General features: G+C 60.0%; 8 protein-coding genes and 1 non-coding gene across 9 annotated transcripts in view; 6 read left to right on the top strand and 3 right to left on the bottom strand.

Annotated features, from left to right (window-relative positions):
• GGTG_08468 (hypothetical protein) overlaps nucleotides 1–1503 on the top strand; it is a 2845-nt gene extending 1342 nt beyond the window's left edge. The window contains exon 2 of the mRNA XM_009226308.1: nucleotides 178–1503. Within this exon, the coding sequence (XP_009224572.1) occupies nucleotides 178–519 (342 nt within the window). The 3' untranslated portion in view covers nucleotides 520–1503. The remainder of the gene's footprint in view (nucleotides 1–177) is intronic.
• Nucleotides 1504–1632: 129 nt separating this feature from the next.
• On the bottom strand, nucleotides 1633–4657 carry GGTG_08467 (hypothetical protein). Its single transcript, XM_009226307.1, has one exon. The coding sequence runs from the start codon at nucleotides 4095–4097 to the stop codon at nucleotides 2001–2003; it is 2097 nt and encodes a 698-aa protein (XP_009224571.1). The 5' UTR covers nucleotides 4098–4657; the 3' UTR covers nucleotides 1633–2000.
• A 353-nt stretch (nucleotides 4658–5010) lies between these two features.
• GGTG_08466 (origin recognition complex subunit 4) lies at nucleotides 5011–8051 on the bottom strand (the record flags this gene model as incomplete). Its single annotated transcript, XM_009226306.1, has 3 exons — nucleotides 5011–5813; nucleotides 5896–6489; nucleotides 6573–8051. The coding sequence occupies 3 exons, from the start codon at nucleotides 8049–8051 to the stop codon at nucleotides 5223–5225; spliced, it is 2664 nt and encodes an 887-aa protein (XP_009224570.1). The 3' UTR covers nucleotides 5011–5222.
• A 545-nt stretch (nucleotides 8052–8596) lies between these two features.
• GGTG_08465 (bystin) lies at nucleotides 8597–10253 on the bottom strand (the record flags this gene model as incomplete). The annotated part of the gene is made up of 4 exons (XM_009226305.1): nucleotides 8597–8913; nucleotides 8983–9510; nucleotides 9574–9596; nucleotides 9676–10253. The coding sequence occupies 4 exons, from the start codon at nucleotides 10251–10253 to the stop codon at nucleotides 8597–8599; spliced, it is 1446 nt and encodes a 481-aa protein (XP_009224569.1).
• Nucleotides 10254–10540: 287 nt separating this feature from the next.
• GGTG_08464 (hypothetical protein) lies at nucleotides 10541–12010 on the top strand. The gene is made up of 4 exons (XM_009226304.1): nucleotides 10541–10721; nucleotides 10790–10939; nucleotides 11023–11136; nucleotides 11193–12010. Exons 1-4 carry the CDS (start codon nucleotides 10701–10703, stop codon nucleotides 11958–11960), a joined length of 1053 nt encoding a protein of 350 aa, XP_009224568.1. The 5' UTR covers nucleotides 10541–10700; the 3' UTR covers nucleotides 11961–12010.
• A 300-nt stretch (nucleotides 12011–12310) lies between these two features.
• GGTG_20168 lies at nucleotides 12311–12382 on the top strand. The gene has a single exon. It is a non-coding gene; the product is annotated as a tRNA-Ala (tRNA).
• Nucleotides 12383–12787: 405 nt separating this feature from the next.
• Nucleotides 12788–15261, top strand: GGTG_08463 (hypothetical protein). Its single transcript, XM_009226303.1, has one exon. The coding sequence runs from the start codon at nucleotides 13727–13729 to the stop codon at nucleotides 14918–14920; it is 1194 nt and encodes a 397-aa protein (XP_009224567.1). The 5' UTR covers nucleotides 12788–13726; the 3' UTR covers nucleotides 14921–15261.
• Nucleotides 15262–15794: 533 nt separating this feature from the next.
• GGTG_08462 (hypothetical protein) lies at nucleotides 15795–18656 on the top strand. The gene has a single exon (XM_009226302.1). It carries the CDS (start codon nucleotides 16412–16414, stop codon nucleotides 18362–18364), a length of 1953 nt encoding a protein of 650 aa, XP_009224566.1. The 5' UTR covers nucleotides 15795–16411; the 3' UTR covers nucleotides 18365–18656.
• A 125-nt stretch (nucleotides 18657–18781) lies between these two features.
• The window catches only part of GGTG_08461 (arv1 superfamily protein), a 1564-nt gene continuing 1076 nt past the window's right edge, over nucleotides 18782–19269 (top strand). Inside the window, exon 1 of the mRNA XM_009226301.1 lies at nucleotides 18782–19229. Within this exon, the coding sequence (XP_009224565.1) occupies nucleotides 18987–19229 (243 nt within the window). The 5' untranslated portion in view covers nucleotides 18782–18986. The remainder of the gene's footprint in view (nucleotides 19230–19269) is intronic.

Here is a 19269-nt window from a genome sequence, read left to right as displayed (position 1 = left end):
CTCTCTCTCTCTCTCTCTCTCTCTCTCTCTCTCTCTCTCTCTCTCTCTCTCTCTCTCTCTCTCTCTCTCTCTCTCTCTCTCCTCTCTCTCTCTCTCTCTCTCTCTCTCTCTCTCTCTCTCTCCCGTCTTGCTTTGTACGTCCCCAAAGATCACCATAAAACTGACACACAACAACAGAAGGTCCCCGTCCACACCGACCTCCCCGTCCGCCCGGCCGTCGTGCCCGTCTACCCGCCCGCGCCGGTGCAGCCGGTGCACCCGGTGGTCGTGGTCGACGAGCCCGTGCACGGCGCCGCCCCGGTCGCGACGCCCATCGCCGCCCCCGCCCCCGTCGTCGCCCCCGTGGCCCGCGTCGGCACCGTCACCCACAACGGCCACTACGTCGTGCCGACCGCCAAGCCCGACGGCGGCGCCACCATGCCCGTCACGGCCGGCGCCAACGCCGCCCGCGACGCGCGCGGCGTGCTCGGCCTGGCCGTCGCCGCTGGCGTGGCTGCCGTTGGCGCCTTTGCCATGTAAAGAGAGGCGAGAAAGGAGGGAGGGGGGGAGGGGCTTTCAAGAAGAAAGAAAGAATGAGTAGAAAGGATGGAGAGGCGGGCGCGCGGATATCGAAAGGTCGTTTCGTGCCAAACAAGCCCTCTCTCTGCTCACCCCGGAGCCATACAAGTGCCCGGCAAGCGCATGGCTGCCTCCCACCAAACCGGACCACGCGGACCTGAGCGGGGTTTTTTGAGGTAAATGGCGTAGTGGCATATCGCCGCGTTCCCGTTCGTCCCGTCCCGTTCCTGTCCCTTTATATGCCGCCACGCCATTGGCCCTAGACTCTTGCGAAGGCCGCCGGTTCGATCCCCGGCCATGCTTTTTCTTGTCCTTTCTCTTGTTTGTCTCTCTTCCTGGGTTATGGACTGCGGGCCTTTTTTTTTCATTTTCCTTTCTGGGAACTACAGGTATGGATGGATGGGTGTTTGGGGAATGCTGTTTTGTCTGGTTCTCTGCCTTGGATGGATTTGTTTGCTTTGATCTTTGTACCTCTGGGTATTTTGCGTTTCAAGGAGTTGGGCTTTCGGCGGAAGGGGCTTTTCAAAATTTCGCCCAGGGGTTTTAATATCAAAGGGCTAGCTTTGATCTCATGCGTGGTGTTTTCTGCTAGTTTCGTCCCTGTGTTGGAAAGCTGTGATCTTATCTGACAACAATCCCCGACAAAACTGTTGCTATATCGAGACGCTAGCGAGGATGCATGGCCATGCACACCCCCGCCCAACTCCTCACCAAGTACTGGGAATGTCATCCATGGCCTTGACCCGGTCCAGGTACTGAGGAGATCAAGGCAAGAGCCAATGACTTTAGCCCCTCAAGGAGGGCATTAATAGGTGCCCGAAGCTTTCTTTTCTCTGGTTTTTTAGTGACCAAGTCCGTCTTGTGGCTCCATCTCCCTTTGCCTATTTTTGTTGAGCATGCCCGGAGTCGTTTCCTTATTTTACCCATGCCAGTGTGGTCGACATACGAGTAACTCGCCTCGGCCTAGCTCAATGAGCCACGGCTCCCGCTGCCCGAACCCATCAAGCCCAAGTCGTCCCAGGGTTCAGGTTATTGTGGGATAACTGTAGGCACGGTTTTCTTGCCCATCGTCCTCCGGCCCACAACACATAGTAGTCAGCAAGTGCTCAATTCACCTTTATCGGCTTTCTTTATTCTCGCCTCTCGCTCGTGACCCTGCTAGGTTTGCTCCTGGGTTCACATGGACTGATCATAGGTAGTAAAGAGCAATAATATTTATCCGCATGTGCCGTTATCCGGCGCAGAATATGATATGATGTATACTCATAAAGGCCAGGCAGTCTTTCTGTATCCTCTAAAGGGGTATCTCTGATGGTTTTTTTTACTTCCTTTCGTCTCCAGAACGAACGAGCAAACCAAAGAATCCAGAAGCAGTCAATGCTGTCTGATCTAATCCAGCCAATCATAACAGTCATACCATAGAAGAAGACAAAACAAACAGTTCAGTGAAATTCGTGAAGCGCAAGCGGTGAGTTGACAGGCGACGCGCCCAGCGACCCGGGCCGCAGGGCCAGCGGGTGCGAGTCGTACTGGGCCGAGTTGCGCATCATCATGAGCCGCGGGCTGCTGGCCTCGGGCCGGGCCTCGCTGCCCTCGAGCTCGGCAAAGAAGGGCTGCTGCTGCTGCCGGGCCAATGGCGAAGACGCCCGCCCCGTGGGGGTAGACGCCACCGACGAGGTGAACGAGGCCGTCTCGACCGCGTCCGCCGCGTTGCGTGCGGCCCTGTCGATGGCTGCCGAGAGGCTGTCAGCCTCGTCGTCGTCGGCGTCGTTGAACTCGTACGGGTTCATCTCCGGGTAGAAGAAGCCGCCCGACTTGGGCCGCGCCGCCGACTGGGGCGAGTCCAAATCGTGCTCGTCGTCGTCGTCCTGGGGCACCAGGCGGATCGAGGACGGGTAGATGCTGCTGGCGTTGGAGTTGGACTTTGAGATGCGCAGCGGGTTCGGGAACGGGTTGATGCCGCTTTTGCCGCTGTCCGTGCGCAGGCCGAGACCACTGATGACGACCGTCTCGTCGCCGCCGCCGCTGCTGCTGCCCTTGGAGGCGGTGGTCGCGAAGTCTTCGACCCCGATGCTCGACACCGGGGACGGCGGCACAGCCGCGGCCGGCGTGTTGCCCGCGCTGCAGGCCGATGGCGCCATCATCAGGTTCGGCGTGTACGTCGGCGGCGGCGGCGAGTAGGCCCGGTGTGTGCTGCTGCCGGCGGGGGGAGAAGACAGGAGGGGCGGCTGGGGAGAACGGAAGATGGCGGGGACGTCGCCGCCGCCGCCGAGCCCCGAAAACGGCGGTAGCCCGCCCGATATGGGAGGCGACGGCAGCGAGACCAGCGGCGGGCGGAAGAACACGGGCACGTCGTCGGGGCCGCCAAAGCCGCTGCGGTCCGACGATGAGCGGGGCCGCCCGCCCGAGACGGGAGGGGAGGGCAGCGGGGCCTGTGGCGTGCGGAAAAACGCGGGCACGCTGGCGCTGTCGAGCGAGGCACGATGCCAGTCACCACCCGTGACTGGGGGCGAGCCCAGGGGCGCCCGCGGGGGGCGGAAGAGGGTGGGGACGTCGGGATTTTCGCTCTCGTAGGAGCGCCGCGGCTGCTGCTGTGGTGGCGACATGGGTAGTGTCTTGGGCGAATAGCGGCGCTGCGCCGGGTAGTAGGACGAGTCGGCGCTGACGGGCTGCGGCCACGCGCCGCCGAGTGCCGGGGAGAGCGACCTGTGCGGCGTGCCGGCGGGCGAGCCGCCTAGAGACGCACATTGGCCGTGACCGTTCCTGTGTGGGCCATTGCTGCCGGTGCCATCACTTAGGCTGTGCGCGTGCGCCCGACAGGTGGTGGCAGTAGCCGTGGTGGTGCTGCTGCTGGCCTTGTGAGAAGGGTTCAGCGACGACGGGCGCGGGCTGTACCGCGGTGGGGTGTACCCCGGAGCGCTGCCGACGCTGGAGCCCCGGTGTGACCTGACGCCCGGCGGCGAGGCGGCTGCGAACAAGGCGGTCGAGAAGCCGGCCGAGGTGGCGGCCAGGTCGGTGGCGGCCTTGCCGGCCTTGCGGAGGAGGGTGGTGACGAGGGTCATGTGGGCGCGCTTGGTGGTCTTCTTGACGAAGGAGGCCATGAGCACGTTGCAGCGCAGCTCGACGTCCTCGCGGATGTAGAGCCCCTTGGCGGGGGCCTTGATGCCGATCTCGGTCCGCTCGGGGACCTCGCCGGGCAGATAGCCGTTGAGGGTCCAGCGGGAGCGGATGTCGACGCCCAGGGGCGCGCGGCAGTGAGTCTGGATGCCGTTGGGCAGGTCCGAGAAGGCTGCCGTGTACGAGATGTCGCCCGTGACGATGCCGCCGGGCAGGTAGCTGATCTCGTCGGTCAGCGAGTACCACGCACACCGGCGCTCGTCGGTGGGGGCGTCGGCGGGGACGGGGATGGGGTGCCGCTCCTTGATGAGCGGGTTCAGATCGATCATCTCGACATGGTTGTGCAGAAAGTCCAGCACCAGCTCCCGCGTGACGTTTGACGGGAGCGGGCTGATTTCTGTGTATGTGGTTCGCTTGGACATGGTTCCCTGCGGGTGGTTCGTCTGACGGCGATCGGGCCAGAGTCTATATTAACGTATATACCCAGGCTACTCCTGGGTCGGACCACGGCGTATATAACAATGGCTTTGTCGTGGTGGTGGTGATGGGGTGTTGGTTCGAAGAGTCGTATCGACGTTCCCAAGGCACCGAGGCATGGGAACCCATGGGAACGGCAGCAGCCCTGCTTATACGTTGGAGAGCTGCGCCAAGACCCTATGCTCAGCCTAGCGGCTGCCTCCCCACGCAAAGTCCGGCGGTCTTTTGCTGGCGGGTGGCATGGCTTGGTTTCTTGGGCAGCTGTGCCGGGCTGGGTTTGCACAGCACAGCGTGCATATCCCTAGCGCCTCCGGCTTTGTGGGAGCTGAAAATCAGGGATGGGGCGACAGTAGCCGCTGTCCAAGCCACGGGACTGGGGTGTGCCGCGGTGCTGGGGAAAGGGCAGTGCCAGGCCCGGCGACGAAAATACCCAGAACAGCCCCCAAAGCCTAAACGCAGAAGCCGAACGGTGCCGAGACAAGCGATGAACCAATCAGCCCAACGCGGGAACCGGGAAAAACGAAGGGAGGGAGGCTTGCCGACCGGATTGGCAGTTTGCCGATCTGTGGGTTTTGTCAAGTGGGGTCTTGCTGAAAAATGCCGGATCGGGTTGCGTGAGACCCAATTCCGTCAGGTGCTGATCCCCTTGTTAGGTCGTATTTTTCAGCCATTTCGCCAAGTGGATCTCGCTTCTGTGAATCAGCATATGTCTGATTCCATCACCACCCCAATCCTCCACGCCTGCAACCCTCGTCATCCCGCCCTGCTCAACCGCAGCCTATTGGGAGTCACAATCGCATTACCGCATTACCGCATCTGACCTTCCATCTGGCAAAAAAAAAAAAAGGAACAAGGATAACCAGAAATCATATCATGGGTGCTAATCCTTTGGGCCAGGCGGCAGAGCAGGTGGACTGACAGCTCCACCGTGCTGATCTGCGCCACAACATGCGCCCATCTCCCTCCCCTGCCCTGCCCGTGCCCGGCCAAAGTGTGCCGTTGCTCTGAGCAACACAGTCTATTCTACTTGGTCATCTACTAGTGCCAGCCACAAACCCCAAACCATCCTGTCAAATCTCCCTGCACCACCGCGCCAGGACCGAACTGGGCTTGAGCGCCACCGGAATCTCCTCGAGCGCCACGTCCACCTTCCACATCCTGGCCTCGACGCTGCCCGCCCCGCCCCTGCCGGGCCCTGCCGCCTGCCTGAGCAGGCCGGCCGAGATGAGGTGCTCCCACGCGATCCCGGCCACCCCCCGGCCCCATGTCCTGGCCCCGCCGCCAAGCGCGAGCACGCCGGCCGTCGCTGACTGTACCCGCTGCCGCCCCATCAGCGACGTGTATTCGTCGTATGCCATGGCAAAGTTGACCGTGTCCATGTGTGCCACCACGTCCAGCCGCGCTGCCGAGATCAGCAACGCGAGGTCCAGGTCTGAGAGCGACTCCATCAGCACCAGCTTCGAGTCCGGCGCCTCGAGCGACAGCCCCGCCACTGCTGCTGTTGGCCCCGCCCCCGTTCCTGCCGGTACCCGAACCCGAGGCACCGCTGGTGAGATTGTTGATAGTGGCAGGATGCACGACGCCAGAAAAGCCCCGATTGACTTGCTGGTGTAGTAGTAGTACTCCAGATGGTCTTGGAACGCCCGCGTCTGCCGCATCGCCTTGATTGTTGAAGCATTCTCTAGTCAGCAAAACGAACACAGTTGTCAGACAGCCATGACACCAAGAAAAGAAAGAACTCACATCTATCTCCTTGCTCCACCACTCGTAAAAATCCTTGCGCCCAGCCAATGGCACCCCGAATCCCTCAATGTCCATGTCGTCGTAGTCCACCGTCAAGCCCTGCCGGCAGACGTCCCAGTAGGCGCCGAGGGTTTTGGGGAGCGACAGGTAGACGTAACGGTGACTGAACCGGCTCTTCACCCGCTTCTCCAGGCTCTCGACAACGTCCACCTTGCTGGTGAGGCCCACGACGGCGATGGGCGCCTTCTTGGCCTGCGCGATGTCGAACAGGTTGTAGAGTAGCGTCTGCCGACCATGCGTCGTGAAAAGGTCAAACTCATCCATGACAAAGACGACCGACTTGGACGTGACCCCGGCATCTGCCTCGGCGATCTCGGACGGATGTGACAGCACCGCGAGCAGCGACGCGAGCGTGTCGGCGTAGTTGTTCGTCTTGTTGACGAGCTCGTCCTCCACCTCCATCTCCTTGCCCAGCTGCCGCCATATCTCCTTGAGCGCAATCTTGTCGTCTGTGTGGATGAACCCGTTTAGTCTGACGACGTGGAAGTCGTTCTTATGTGCTTCTGCTATTTCCGAGATGACGCCCTCGATCAACTGCGCGAGACCGAGTTAGTCGGTTGCAAAAAAAAACATGCATTCTGTTGCCCCAGGACAATTGCCCTAATGTATGCACTTACTGTCGTTTTGCCACACCCCCTGGCTCCAATGACAAGCATCGAGTTGCCCTCCCCAGCTAGAACGGTCTGTTCCACGAGCTGTAGTGCATTGCTATATGCTTCGTCTTGGCCCCGTAGCTTGATCCTCCGGTTCCCCGTGCACCTGGAGAGTAGCAGGCGCTGGTATGCCCGCAGGTGCTCTCCAAAGTTGGAGATTTCGGGAATCTTGTTATTTGTGACCACGATGCTGCGTGGGGGCTGCTGCTGCTTCTGCAGTCTCGGGGCAGAGATGGCGCTGATAACATTCTCCCCCGTAACGTCGCCCAAACAGTTCCGACACAGCCAGTCTCCCTCGGGGATGACGGGGACGTTGTGACACTGCTGGTGGTAACCCTTGTCGCACTTGTCGCAGAAGAGCATCTCGTTGGGCGGCTCTGAGTGAGGCAAGAGGCAGAGGACACACACCACGTCATCGTCATTTTGCGCAACAGCAGCAGCAGCAGCCGCCGCCGCCTGCGCCTCCTCCCGCTGGCTAACCCTGCCGCGCTTCCCACTGCTCCCAGGAGTGCCCCGCACCGAAGCCAAGGCCGAGACGGGCGTGGCCCTCTTCTTGGTCGTCGTAGGCACGTCGGCGAAGCTCAGCTCCTCCTGGTCCGGGTCCTCGCCGTCAAAGGCGACGTTCTTGCGGCCGCCTGCCGCCTTGATGCCCTTGCCCTTGTGGGGCGTCAGGATGCTCTTGAGCTTCGAGAGCTTCGTGGGGCCGCGCACCACCGTCACCGACGGCTCCAGCGTTCGCTTCGCCCGCTGCCTGGGCAGGGCCTTTTGCGAGCCCGAGGCCTGCTGGTCCGGCTCCGCTTCGTCGTCGCCGCCGCCGCCCAGCGACCCGCCATCGTCCTCCCGCGGCGCCGGCGCCGGCGAGCCTACCGCAGCGACGCCCCGTCCCGTGGGCAGCGGCTTCCTCGGGGTGTTGCCGTTGCCTGGCGCGAGCGGGACCGCCCTGGTCGGGCTCACCGTCGGCTCCCGCAGCGGGGGCAGTTCAAAGACGCCGATGCTGCTGCTGCCTGCCACCCGCGCCGCGCCCCTGCCCCTGCTCCCCAGGGGCTTGATGGCCGAGCCTCGCGGCTTCTTGGCCGTGGCAGACTTCTCCGGGACGCGCTCATCCTCCGAGTTGGGCAGCTCGTACGGGTCCGGCCGGACCCCCGGCGTCGCTCCAGGTGCCGTCGACTCCTGCGCTGCTGCACGAGAGCCACCGCGACTGCTGCCCCCGCGACCGCGCCCGCGCCCGCGCCCGGACGACGCTGCCCGGCCCCGACCCCGGCCCCGGCCCCGCCCTCTCGCCGAAGTGGAAGAGTCTGGAGCATCGGCTACTAATGACGGCGGTGATTGAGCAGTCCCACTGATCTTTCGCTTTTTTGTTGATGCTGCCGCCGTCTGTGGCGATGAGGCGTCAAGATCCTGACGCGCTCGCTTGGCTCGTGTCGGTGCCGATTCCGGCTCCATCACGCCTGGCCGTGGATCTGCCCCGAGATGCGCTGGTGGGTTGTGGCTTTCAAGATCCTTGCAGGAAAAATTGGCAGATAATACAATCCAAGCAGAAGTGTATCCAATTTGAGTTGCGGGTGAACTTGTCAAGAGATAAAGTCCTCTTCCGATCGCGAGGCGCGTCTTGTCAAGTGCAGTGCATGGGCCTCTCTCGAGCCCCAATCTAGCTAGTGCTTGGTTGAAACGCGCCCCAGAGGTTTCCTGGCACGAAAGTGGAAGGACCTCACGTGACTCTTCTGCGTGCAGATGAATAGGGGAAAATATGGAGACGTACAACCACGAGTAGGCTCGGCGTCACCTTATCTGCTGGTGCGAACACAACAACGAAGAACAACACCACAGCTTGAATGGTCTATCAAAACATCAATCATCCCACAGACCCAAGACGCTCCATATACGCCAAAACTCCCAAGATCAGTTCCCAGACAGCCCAGATATGCTCGTTATCATTAGACACAGGCCGTGCATCATGCAGACCTGTGGACACCGGCCTGCGAAGACGCTCAGTCCACAAGCATGGTATCATCACCATCGAATGCAGGGCCCTGTGGCTCCAGGGGCACCCCCCTTCCCCTCCCCGCCAACAGCTCGCGACGAACCTCAGGCCCGATGCCCACGTGTCCATGGGTCAAGAGTAGATCGAGCAGCAGCTCGCGCTGCTCCTCCGTGATCTGGTCTCGGTAGTGTTGCGCAAACGACAGGAGGCACTTGTGCCAAATGACAGGCAGAGCAACCCTGCTCATCGCTGACCCATCTTTGCCGATTTGGCCAACATCCTCTTCCCTGACAGAGGCCGGGTCTGCGTTTCGGAAACGGAGGACTAATCTAGGCGTCAGCACCCCCGCGTGGTCGTTATGTGACGTACTACTGTTCCTGGGGGGCGACTTACAATGGAACACTAATGCGTCTATGCACTGATATGGAAGAGCGTACTTCTTTTCCAAGAGACAGCGAAGCAGGATATTGGTGGCGCCACCGCCCTCGGTGCCCTGCGATGCCTCTTGGGCCGCAATATCGCACAGGCCTTTGATCGCCGCGGCCGAGTGCAGCACAGGAACCGACACTCTCGTCAGGACAGCAGCCACGATTGCAGCCTCCCGGAGGGTGCAGCCGCCAGACACCAGCGGGAACAGAAAGCCCTTGAACCAAGCGGCTGGTCTGTACAGACCCTTCTTGAGCGCGTTGAAGATGTGGGGATTCAACTTCTTGTGCTCAAAAATGTCCGTCTTGAAGGCGTCCAGGACCACAAGCTCCATGAATCGCTGAGCTACTATGGGCTTGGCTGAGGAGAAAATCTTGGTGGCGGCAAACACGGCGTTCGCGGTCCAGAGGTGAGGATTGGTGATGGAGAGAATGTCTTCCCATCGGGGGATCGTTGGGAGGACCTTGAACGGCTTCGGCAGCTTTCCGGATTTATCTGCTCATCATTAGTACCAGGCGACCGAAACGGGTCCTGTCTGCGAATGGACTCTGTGCCTACATCTTGCGAGCATTTCGCCGATACTGAAAGCCCAGGGCATATGTTAGCATCCAGTTGCTCGTCTCCCATGCAGCCTTACCAAGTCGGTCCAATCCAACTTACACAGTATAAACATCAATCACTTTGGGCGGCAGGTCCTGCACGTCCTCGTCCACGGCTGATATCCGTGCTTTCCTGGCATCCATGGCCTCTTTTTCCTGAATTTTGGCCATGATGATATCGGCAAGGTTCGTCGGAGCCTCCTGCTCGACCTCCTGGCCGCCTCCCCAGCCCAGCTTCAGCAGTGGGTCGTCGTCTCCGCCGCCGGGAAGGAAACGGTTGAAGGCCTCTAGGTCTTCCGGGTCAACCTCGACCTCCTCGACTTCCTCGTCCGAGCCCCAGGCAGCATCGTCGTCGGGGTACTCCTCGAAGTCCGGCCCGTCCATGTCGTCCCTCGAGTCGAACGCGAAGGCATCGCGGGCGCCTGACGGGGCTCTGCGCTTTCGGTCTTCTTCCTCCAGCTCCCGGCCTAGAGCCAAGATTTTCTGCGAGGCCCTGCTGTCGACATATTGGTCACCCTCGCCGGCCTCCTTCGACTTCCTCTTGGGGGCCTTCTGTTTGAGAACGCCGGTGGCCAGGATGTCGGATTCGAGCGGGTTATGGCGCCGCGAGCGCGAGGTCGGTGTTGTAGCTTTGGGCATCGTGGCGGTGTTATCAGACAGTCGCAATTCTGGTTGCGTTCTTTCCGTAGTATTTGGAGCTGCGCAACACTTGATTGGCATTCGCAACAACTTTTTTTTTTGTGTTGATGGCGGGGTGCCATCTTCTGCCGTGCGGTCAGCCACCAATGGACCCATATGTGCAAAAATAGCCCACGTTGATTGGATAGATGCTAATATGTGGATCTTCGATAAGCGGATAACGGGGGTTTTTTGTTTTTTTTCCCTTCCATTTGGCTCCGTGTCTCCATCCCGCCCCGCATCCCTATGCGCGAATGGGTGAAAGGCATCACTGGAAGCTGCAGCGAACAGCCAGAACGCTGCATACTGCATTCCACCCTTGCTGAATCCATTCACAGCTGAGGACAGACTGCTAGATCGGCATTGTATTCCCTTTGTCACAAGATTGCCGATCCGGACTCTGCGAAGATGCCGACGGAACTCGAAGAGGTAGGTAGATGCCCCCTATCGCAACTCATTATTGCAACGGAGGGTCGCTAAATACCATGGCTCTGTAGTTGGTCGGTTTTGTCGCCCATCCGAATCCTCAAATCCGCCAAGTTGCTGTTGAGCACTTGGTACCTTATTCCACAGCCGATGTAGCCGTCTTTAAGAGCGAACAGCTCACTCCGATAAAGAATCTCAAGATTCTGATCCGAGATCATCCAGTATGTAGATCCTTGAACAAGATGCGCCTCCCGTGTCAAGGGACAAGTGCGCTAATGCGAGCCCCTGTGAATTTGTCTTACAGAAAATCGCAGTCCACGCCATCCATATTCTCGTCAACCTCTCCGCAGACGAAGAAATTCTCAAGAACCTGGCTTCAGACCAAAAGTTCACAGAGACAGTATTTGCGCGCATCGTGGTACGTATAAGTCGGAACACCCATTCAGCTCACGATCTAATGCGCAATCCTACCAGAGCCCGTCAGAAGAGAATGCGAATCTTTTGGCAATGCTTCTGGCGAATCTCGCCAAGTCAGATGCGCTCAAGGACATATTGTCTCGGAAACAGAGCGCGCCTGAGCCGCTGGGGTCCGACGATCAGATCATAAACCAGCTTATGGACCTCTTCGTCAAGGGTGTGGACGGCTCATACAATAAGCATGCCAACTACGACTACCTCGCCTACCTGTTCGCAGACCTGGCCAAGCACGACGACGTGCGCAAGTATTTTGTCGAGAAGCAGCCATATGATGGCGTGGTTCCCCTGTCCAAGCTGCGAGTCTTTACGGAGCACAAGTCGGACGTGAGGAGGCGGGGTGTGGCTAGCACGATCAAGAACGTGGCCTTCGACGTGCCATCGCACCCGACTCTGCTGTCCCAGGACGAGGTCAATATCCTCTCTTACGTACTGCTGCCCATCATGGGCAACGAGGACTACGACGAGGACGAGATGCTGGAGATGCTCCCAGACCTGCAGCTGCTGCCGCCGGACAAGAAGAGGGAGGCAGACCACAACATCATACAGACACACGTCGAGACGCTGACGCTACTCACGACCACGAGGGAGGGGAGAGAGTTTATGCGTGAGGTTAAGGTCTACCCCATAATCCGAGAGACGCACATGCGCGTGGAGCATGATGGGGCGAAGGATGCCTGCGAGCGGTTGGTGCAGGTGCTAGCGAGGGACGAGGCAGAGGAGGTGGAGGAGGTGGATGACGATGAGAGGATCGTGGAGATTGAGTAACCTGTGTGCATATGTGTGTCCGCATACATAAGATGAGCTCGTTGACCTGGCCCTCGTGGATGTGAAGTTGTAGGACTTAACATGTGCTGAAGCGTGTGTGATTTTTACTGCGAAAATGTTTACCGAAGGCTTTGTTTTAACCCCCGATGAACCAAAAAGAAAAAAAACCCAGCACATTGAGAGTTGAGAGATTATAACTGCACATAAATTGATACGCAGTGAACTGTTAGAATAAAAATATATCTTGTATTTGGTGCGAAGATGGTCGAAATTGGCGACCTGGCTGGAACTACGGCACGACAGGTTGGTTATAAGCCCACCCTAGCACTAATGTGCCCATCCAAGAAGCGGGGCGAATGGTTTAGTGGTATAACGCTTCCTTAGCATGGAAGAGGTCCGGGGTTCGATTCCCCGTTTGTCCAGTTCCGAGTCTTTCCTTTTGCTAGTTTTGTCGTCGACATCGGCCTTGCTTTCGGAATCGTTGTCGGAGTGTTATTTTTTTTTATATATACAATCCAGTCCAATGTCTTCTACACCGTTGACCAATGTGTTTCTGCTTGAGTGCCGTTACAGGAATGCTTAGAGATTGGGGGAAGCACAGGCTTGGCATCGGACCTCGAAATTTACTTTGCATTTCGAATGGACCCATATGGGTGTGGGTGGGCTGTAATAGCGCGCCATGTTGTTGGGAGTGGCTTGCAAGGTTTGTTACGCGGTGACGCTACTTCAAATCATCATCAACGGTCAACAATGTTAGTCCTGCTCCATTCCTGTGACTCTTCCTCCACCCTAGTTCTCGTCCACACTTGAACCTCTTTTCGCCTCCTCGTAGCTCCGTTTTCTAGCCCTGCGGGCGGTCTGACGGAATGGGGCCTGCATGGGGCCTGGTCTCTGTCTTTGCCTCCCTCCAGCGCCCGCGAGCATGTGAAAGCGACCCGCTGCCGTCAAACGTGCCGGTCGGTGGCGGGGCTTCAGCGGTTGCGGCCTGGTCAAACGAGCGTTTTCCCACCGTGCATGCGCAAGCTTTCGCCGCTGATACGGGCTTCTTCTGCTGAGTCTGCACCCCTAATCCCCTCACGTACAGGCATGGTTCCCAGGTGGCCGGGGGTGGCCGCACAGATTCGGCGGGACTCGGCTCGCTCGTGCAAGCAACTTTGACCTCACTGCATTCTTTTTTTTTTCTTTTCTTCTCTTCTCTCATTCTTCCTGCAGCTGCCCGTCTTTGCGCCTCGAGTCCCTTTGCCATTCGCTTCTCACTCACCTAATTCGCGTTCTTCACCGTTGGGGGAAGTATCCGCCCTTGGTAGATAACCTACCTGCGGGTGCCCATAACTTACTGGCTGCTGGCTCTTGGAGTCGCCGGCCGATACTCTCTTTCCCGCTGGCATCCGTCTGTCTCTCTTGCTTACCCTTGTCACTGTTTCAGCTGTCACCCACAAGTCTCCGACTCAGCTTCCCGCAGGCTGGCCCAGCGTTGCGTCGAGGGTCCGCCACACACCCAAGCATTCCGTACCGATAAGACAGCCTCTTCTGGGTGCCGGGAAACCTTGGAGCTCTGAGCCCGAACCGAAAAAAAAGGCCTCCCACCTTCACTCATGCGGATCTGGGTGAAATTGTGTCAGACGTAAGGCCCTTGAGGCCGGAGCATCGGCTTGTTCTTCTGCACGCCGTTGCGGTTCCCCCTTCGAATTCGGCTATCTTCCCCCTGCTGCCCTTGCCCTTGCCCTTGCCCTCCGCCGCCGTCGTCAGAAGCCAACCCACCCATCATGGTGGCAACCTCACAAGACGGAGGTCTATCCGCAGGGCCAATATCCGTCATTTTCGAGGTCCTCCCGACCTCGATCCAGGCCATCATCCCGCCCATCCCCTCGCTCAGGCGATCAGTCAGCCAAAGGAGGATGATGAAGGCCACCTCCTTCCTCCCTGCCGCTCTCTTTGTCCTGCAATCACAGACCCCGCTTCCCGCCGCCGATAGCCTCCGCCCGCTCTCGACCGACGACGTCAGCCTCGTCGTCGAGGAGGACATGGAGAGCACCACCGACGAAAGCACCACCACCGCCGACCCGAGAGACATCGCCCAGTACTCGACCCCGAGGCAGGTTCGCCCCCGCGAGGTCGTCGAGTACGCCGCCGCGCCGCCGCAGCCGCGGTCCGGGGGCAGGATGGGCTTTCAGTTCCTGCGGCTCTCGCGGCGGTCCAGCTCGACGGCGTCGTCGTCAGCGTCGTCGTCGGCGGCGCCGGGCGCCAGCGCCGGCATCGACCGCAAGTTCCAGCGGCGCGGACGCGAGCTCCTCCGCGACTCCGAGGCCGAGGCCGACCCGTCCAACCCAGACCCGAACCCGGCCTTTGAGCGCCGCGCCTACCTGGACGGCATCGCGTACCTGCTCCAGGGCCTCCCCCGCGACCTGGACGAGGTCGAGGTCAGCATCCTGCGCGGCTCGTTGCCCGACCCGCTGCGCCATGACGCGAACCTACGGCAGCGCAACGGCCTGACGAACGGCGGCGACGAGTTCCAGCGGTCGTCGGGCTTGTCGTCGCCCGAGCTCTCGGCACATGGCGGCGGTGAGTCCGTGTCGATGCTGCGGCTGCGGGGCGCGGGCCCGTCGCCGGTGCACAGGACGGTGCGGACGCTCATGACGGGGCTCATCTTCATGCTGCGGCTCTTCTTGTCCGTCTTCGCCACGGCGGTGCAGGAGGTGGTGCGGGTGGGCAACGAGTACCAGATCCCGGAGCGCGTGACGCGCCAGACCATGTTCATGGCCAGCTCCTTCGCCAGCATGGGCACGTCGGCCGCCAGCACCATCGGCAGCGTGAGCAAGGCGTCGTACGCCATGGTCGACGACCGCGTCGGCAACGGCCTCGGCACCATTCTGCGGTGGGTCGCCGACGAGACCATCGCGGGCGTGTGCGACGGCCTGCGCGACGGCCTGCGTTACCAGCTGTACCAAGAGGGGCAATAGCGGTCACTGGAGCAATCCTCGGAGGGCATGTTTTGTTTTTCTCGAACTCTCTCTGACTCTTTCATCCTCTTTTCCTTTGTCACACAACGCTATGATGTACGATCTACCAGATATCGTCAAATTTGGACGTCTGGGATATAGAAACGAACGACCACGTAAGGAGAAATTGGATAGAAGCCATGTTCAACTATCGGGTTCTCGAGGCGGTTTATGGCGTTAGTTAGGAAAGGCACGCTTGTTTTTAAAAGGCAGTGTTTTAATCTTGGTTTTGTTCATCAAATGTTGTCGTGCATCATCACCAAAGGTCGCCAATCCGAATTGAAATTGTTGTTACACAGTGTCTCCAGTAAGCAGATAATGATAGTTCGGTCCACACTGTCCTGATAGTCTCCTCAAAGCTGACGAGGCTTGCCGAGAGCTAGCTGAGCGAATTCTTGTGTTCATGTTGCTTTGGGACTGAGTGCCGCGATGCAACGGGGTGGAAGCAGACAAGCGGCTAAAAGGGAAATAAATCACTGCTCTTGTCGCATGGCCATGGATATCAATGGAGCCCGTCGAATTAAGTTCAATGCTGGGCCGGAGTCTGGGACGTACCAAGTAAAAAAAGCCCACCAGTAGCGTCGGCAATGCGCTAGTGGTGGATATCATTAGGTGATGGCCTGGGAGCTCAGCGCGCTGCGCCCCGGATCCACGTGCTAAGTGTGCAGTGCCTGTGCCAGATTTAGCGGCTGGAACAGGGGCGCCCGCGCGACAGTGTGGGACACGGTGCCATCCGCAACGCAGCCGAGCCCTCCCCCATGCCCCCCATCAGTGCTGTCCCGCTGTGTTTGGTGGACACCCACTCAGCCGGCCCAGCCTGCTCACTCCATTGTCCCGCTCATTGACAGCTGCGCGGCCGTGGGAGGGATACGTATTCGTTTGGGGAGCAACCACACGAGTCGGCCAAGAAAGTCAGACGACGACCAGACAACAAAAGAGCATTGTTGCTACCTTCTCACCACACCGCCAGCGCGCATTGTAGTCTTTGACAGTTGTCAATTGAAGCCCGCGGGTCTGCGAATCGAACCGCCCCCCGCATCTCCTTTCATTTCCCCGCGTCTTTGGGCTCGTTTTGGGCTTATCGACGGATTCGGCCTTGCCTCGACACCAACAAGCACGCTCGAAGCAAATAAATCGGTAGCCAATTAACAACCCGCACGGCACCGGGCATTCATTTGTGCTCTCACCTTTTATACCATCCCACTCAAACTCGCGGAAGCGACGACAAAGACGCCCACGCACTGCCATCTACCAGCCGATACTCGTCCCGAACTCCAAGCCGCCGCCGCCGCTGCCGCCCCGCGTCGTTCCACATGCGCCGACGGAGGGCCCGGTGATCTGATGAATACGGCTTGGCCACGACTGAGGACGCTCCGTGTCGGGGTGGACGAGGCCGTGCCTTGAGTGTTTTTGTTGCCCTCCTGCAACCAACGGCCCCAGACGCCAGCCGCCATGTCCGCCTCCACGACCACGAGCCGCCCACGCCAGCGCCGCGCCGGCAGCGCAGGCCTAACCGACGACGGCTCCAAGTCCCGATCTACCTCGACTTCCCTCCTCGCCGCCGGCCCGACGAGCTCATCATCCAGTCGCCGGGTGAGTCCCACCCCGAGCTCCCGGAACTCCCGGAACCCCTCGTCCTCGCGAGCCAGCGATTCGTCCTCTTGGATCGTCGGCGGCGGCGGCGGCGGAGCGAGCTCCTCCTCGCTCGGAAAGGGGCTGTGGGATGGTGGTTTGGCGCCAGCTTGGGCCTCGGTCCAAGGCTTCGCCTCGTCCATACTATCTGGGGAGAGCCCGTACGCGAGTGATACGGACCGGCAAGGAGAAAGCAACAAAAGCCGTGCCAGGCGGCCAACGCACCGACTGGAGCATACATCTCCTCGACAGGCTCCCGAGGCCTGGGGCCCTGAGCCACCGGGCTCCAAGCAGAAGCCCCATCTTGACCATGTCGCGGCCGGTAGTATGGCCGAGCGTGAGGCGGCTCTCAAGGCCAGGCGTACGGCGAGCGTGCTGGAGAGCCACGAGGGCGTCAACGGGGGGCTCGACGTAGCGGGAAAGTTCAAGCGGCGGTCCTCAGACGAGAATCTCAGAGGATCCAGCGCCACTCAGGAGCCCGAGGAGTACCTCGCCTATATCCACCATGTCCAGCCGTCGGACACGTATGCCGGCATAGTTTTGAAATACCGCTGCCGAGAGGACGCTTTCCGGAAGGCCAACGGGCTGTGGTCGAGGGACAACATACAAATACGCAACTTCCTGGTAATGCCCGTGGACGCATGTGAGATTAAGGGCCGAACTTGCGGTCCACCAACGTATTACTCTCAGGATGTTGACCTGCTGGCGACTACGCCAGGGAAGGGGGGCGGCAGCAAGGATGTGGACGACTTCTTTAGTCCCTCCCCGAATGGAAAGTTTGCCGAACAACCACCGTCAATCGAAGATGCACACCCGTGGACGCACGTCAGGTGGGTGGCGCTAGAATCTTTCAAAGGCCCGATAGAGATTGCGCGGGTCTCACGGAGGAATACTGGTTACTTCCCCCCACGGAGGAAGAAGAGCGTGCACACGACCACGACCCTTTCGACCCCCCGAGGATCGATGGATTTGCCAGGAATCAACCTCGCCGAGTCGATCGACAGCCCCAGCAGCACATCCTCCCGGAGACTGAGCGGGCTCTCCAACAGGCCCCAGGGGGCGGGGCACGCATACAGCGCGTCAGTTCCGTCACCGTCATCCCGGAGCAGGGGCGGCAGTGTTGGGCAGGATGAACACAGGCCGGCGTGGATGCGGCGGCCGGGCGGGGTCGGGTCGCTCGGGAGGACGGTGCGCGCGCCAGGCCCGGAGAAGGACTACTTCAACGTCTTTGCGCACAAGCACTTCCCCGGCATCGGCATCGGCTCGCTACCGTCCATGTCCGTCATGGGCTCCGAGACTGCGCGCTTCGGCTTCAACCCGGAGGCCAACGGGATCGTGGAAAGTCCCTTTGAAGGTGGCCGTGACGGAACTTCGGCGGCTGCGGCCGCGGCCGCGGGAAATAACGGGACGGGCCTCGAGCAGGCGGCGGCCACGGTCGAGATGTGGCTGCGAGGCGCCTTCGCCAAGCGCTCGTCCGGATCCATGAGCCCCGGTTTGCGCCGGCAGACGCAGCAGCAACAACAACAACAGCAGCAGTCCCACGCCCGCCACTCGAGCGACTTTGACACCACGGGCTACAGCGACCTCATAGAGCTTGAGGACACCAACAGCGACGACGGGCGGGCTGGCGGCGCCGTGAACCTGCTGAGCTCATCGGGTAACGCCGCGGGCTCGTCTGGACGGAGCGGTGGGAACAGCTCGGCGCTGCGGGGTCGGACGACAGCCGGCGGAGGAGGAGGAGGAGGCGTGGGCAAGGGGAAGAAGGCGGATTAGGGGACCGAATGCATGGTGAAGATGTGCCCGTGGCCCGCCAGGGGCGAGTTGCTCAGAATTGCATGATCGCGTCAAAGTTGCAGATAGATATACAGCTTGTCGCGGAGAGGATATTTGGATAAGAGGGAGAGTTTTTACCCCTTCAGGCATAAAGCGGCGTTTTCACTTGTTTTTCTTTGTTTTTTTCTCTTTTACATGCTTGGGCATGCGATCTGTATATACAGGGATTTTATCACCGTTATTCTTTCCATTCATCTATGTAGGGCGTTCAAAAAAGTCTTCTGTCTTCGCATTCACTAATTCCTGTAAGTGTAGGTGGCATTCAGATATGGATGCTCCTGAACGCAACCTGGGGCTGGGGGCTTGGTGGCGGGGTTAGGGTTTCGCGGCCCTCCAAACCATCGCCAGCGACTTGTCGTTCTGGCCATTTGATATCCGCGCCGGGTCCCTCATACCCACCACCTGGAGCACCCTCCGAACCCACCATTGTGCCCGCCGGCACTCGACACGCGCAATGACGATATACCTACGAAACGGCTGACCGCGACAACCACCGAAAACGCTCGACGACCACGCCGCCGGACCTGAACGCGGCCCGCCCCGTGGGCGCCGGCGCCAAATAATGCCCATCTGCATCGAGTGCCGGCACCCGGTCAAGACGCTATGGACCAAGTACTCGGGGGCCGGGGACAAGTCGAGCGGGCACAACATCCGGCTGACGGTGTGCAAGAACTGCGGGCGCTTCTGCGACAAGTACGTCGAGCACGACTTTGTCGTGCTCTTCATCGACCTGGTGCTCATCAAGCCGCAGGTCTACCGCCACCTGCTGCACAACTCGCTGATGCGCGAGGGGGACCGGTTTGACGTGTGTTCTTGTTCTCTCGACCGACCTGCGATGCTCCCCC

This window comes from Gaeumannomyces tritici (assembly GCF_000145635.1).
Source record: "Gaeumannomyces tritici R3-111a-1 unplaced genomic scaffold supercont2.4, whole genome shotgun sequence".
Lineage (NCBI taxonomy): Eukaryota > Fungi > Ascomycota > Sordariomycetes > Magnaporthales > Magnaporthaceae > Gaeumannomyces > Gaeumannomyces tritici.
The sequence above is the reverse complement of the archived record's forward strand: the minus strand, read 5'-3'. Positions and strand labels throughout refer to the sequence as shown.

What these genes read in the sequence shown, in the direction of transcription:
- GGTG_08467 (XM_009226307.1), bottom strand. Translation starts at nt 4,097, where the DNA reads ATGTCCAAGCGAACCACATACACAGAAATCAGCCCGCTCCCGTCAAAC.
- GGTG_08464 (XM_009226304.1), top strand. Translation starts at nt 10,701, where the DNA reads ATGCCGACGGAACTCGAAGAG. An exon ending in TGCCGACGGAACTCGAAGAG is followed by an intron (nt 10,722 to 10,789) that starts GTAGGTAGATGC and finishes ATGGCTCTGTAG; the next exon opens with TTGGTCGGTTTTGTCGCCCA. An exon ending in CAGTATTTGCGCGCATCGTG is followed by an intron (nt 11,137 to 11,192) that starts GTACGTATAAGT and finishes CAATCCTACCAG; the next exon opens with AGCCCGTCAGAAGAGAATGC.
- GGTG_08463 (XM_009226303.1), top strand. Translation starts at nt 13,727, where the DNA reads ATGGTGGCAACCTCACAAGACGGAGGTCTATCCGCAGGGCCAATATCC.
- GGTG_08462 (XM_009226302.1), top strand. Translation starts at nt 16,412, where the DNA reads ATGTCCGCCTCCACGACCACGAGCCGCCCACGCCAGCGCCGCGCCGGC.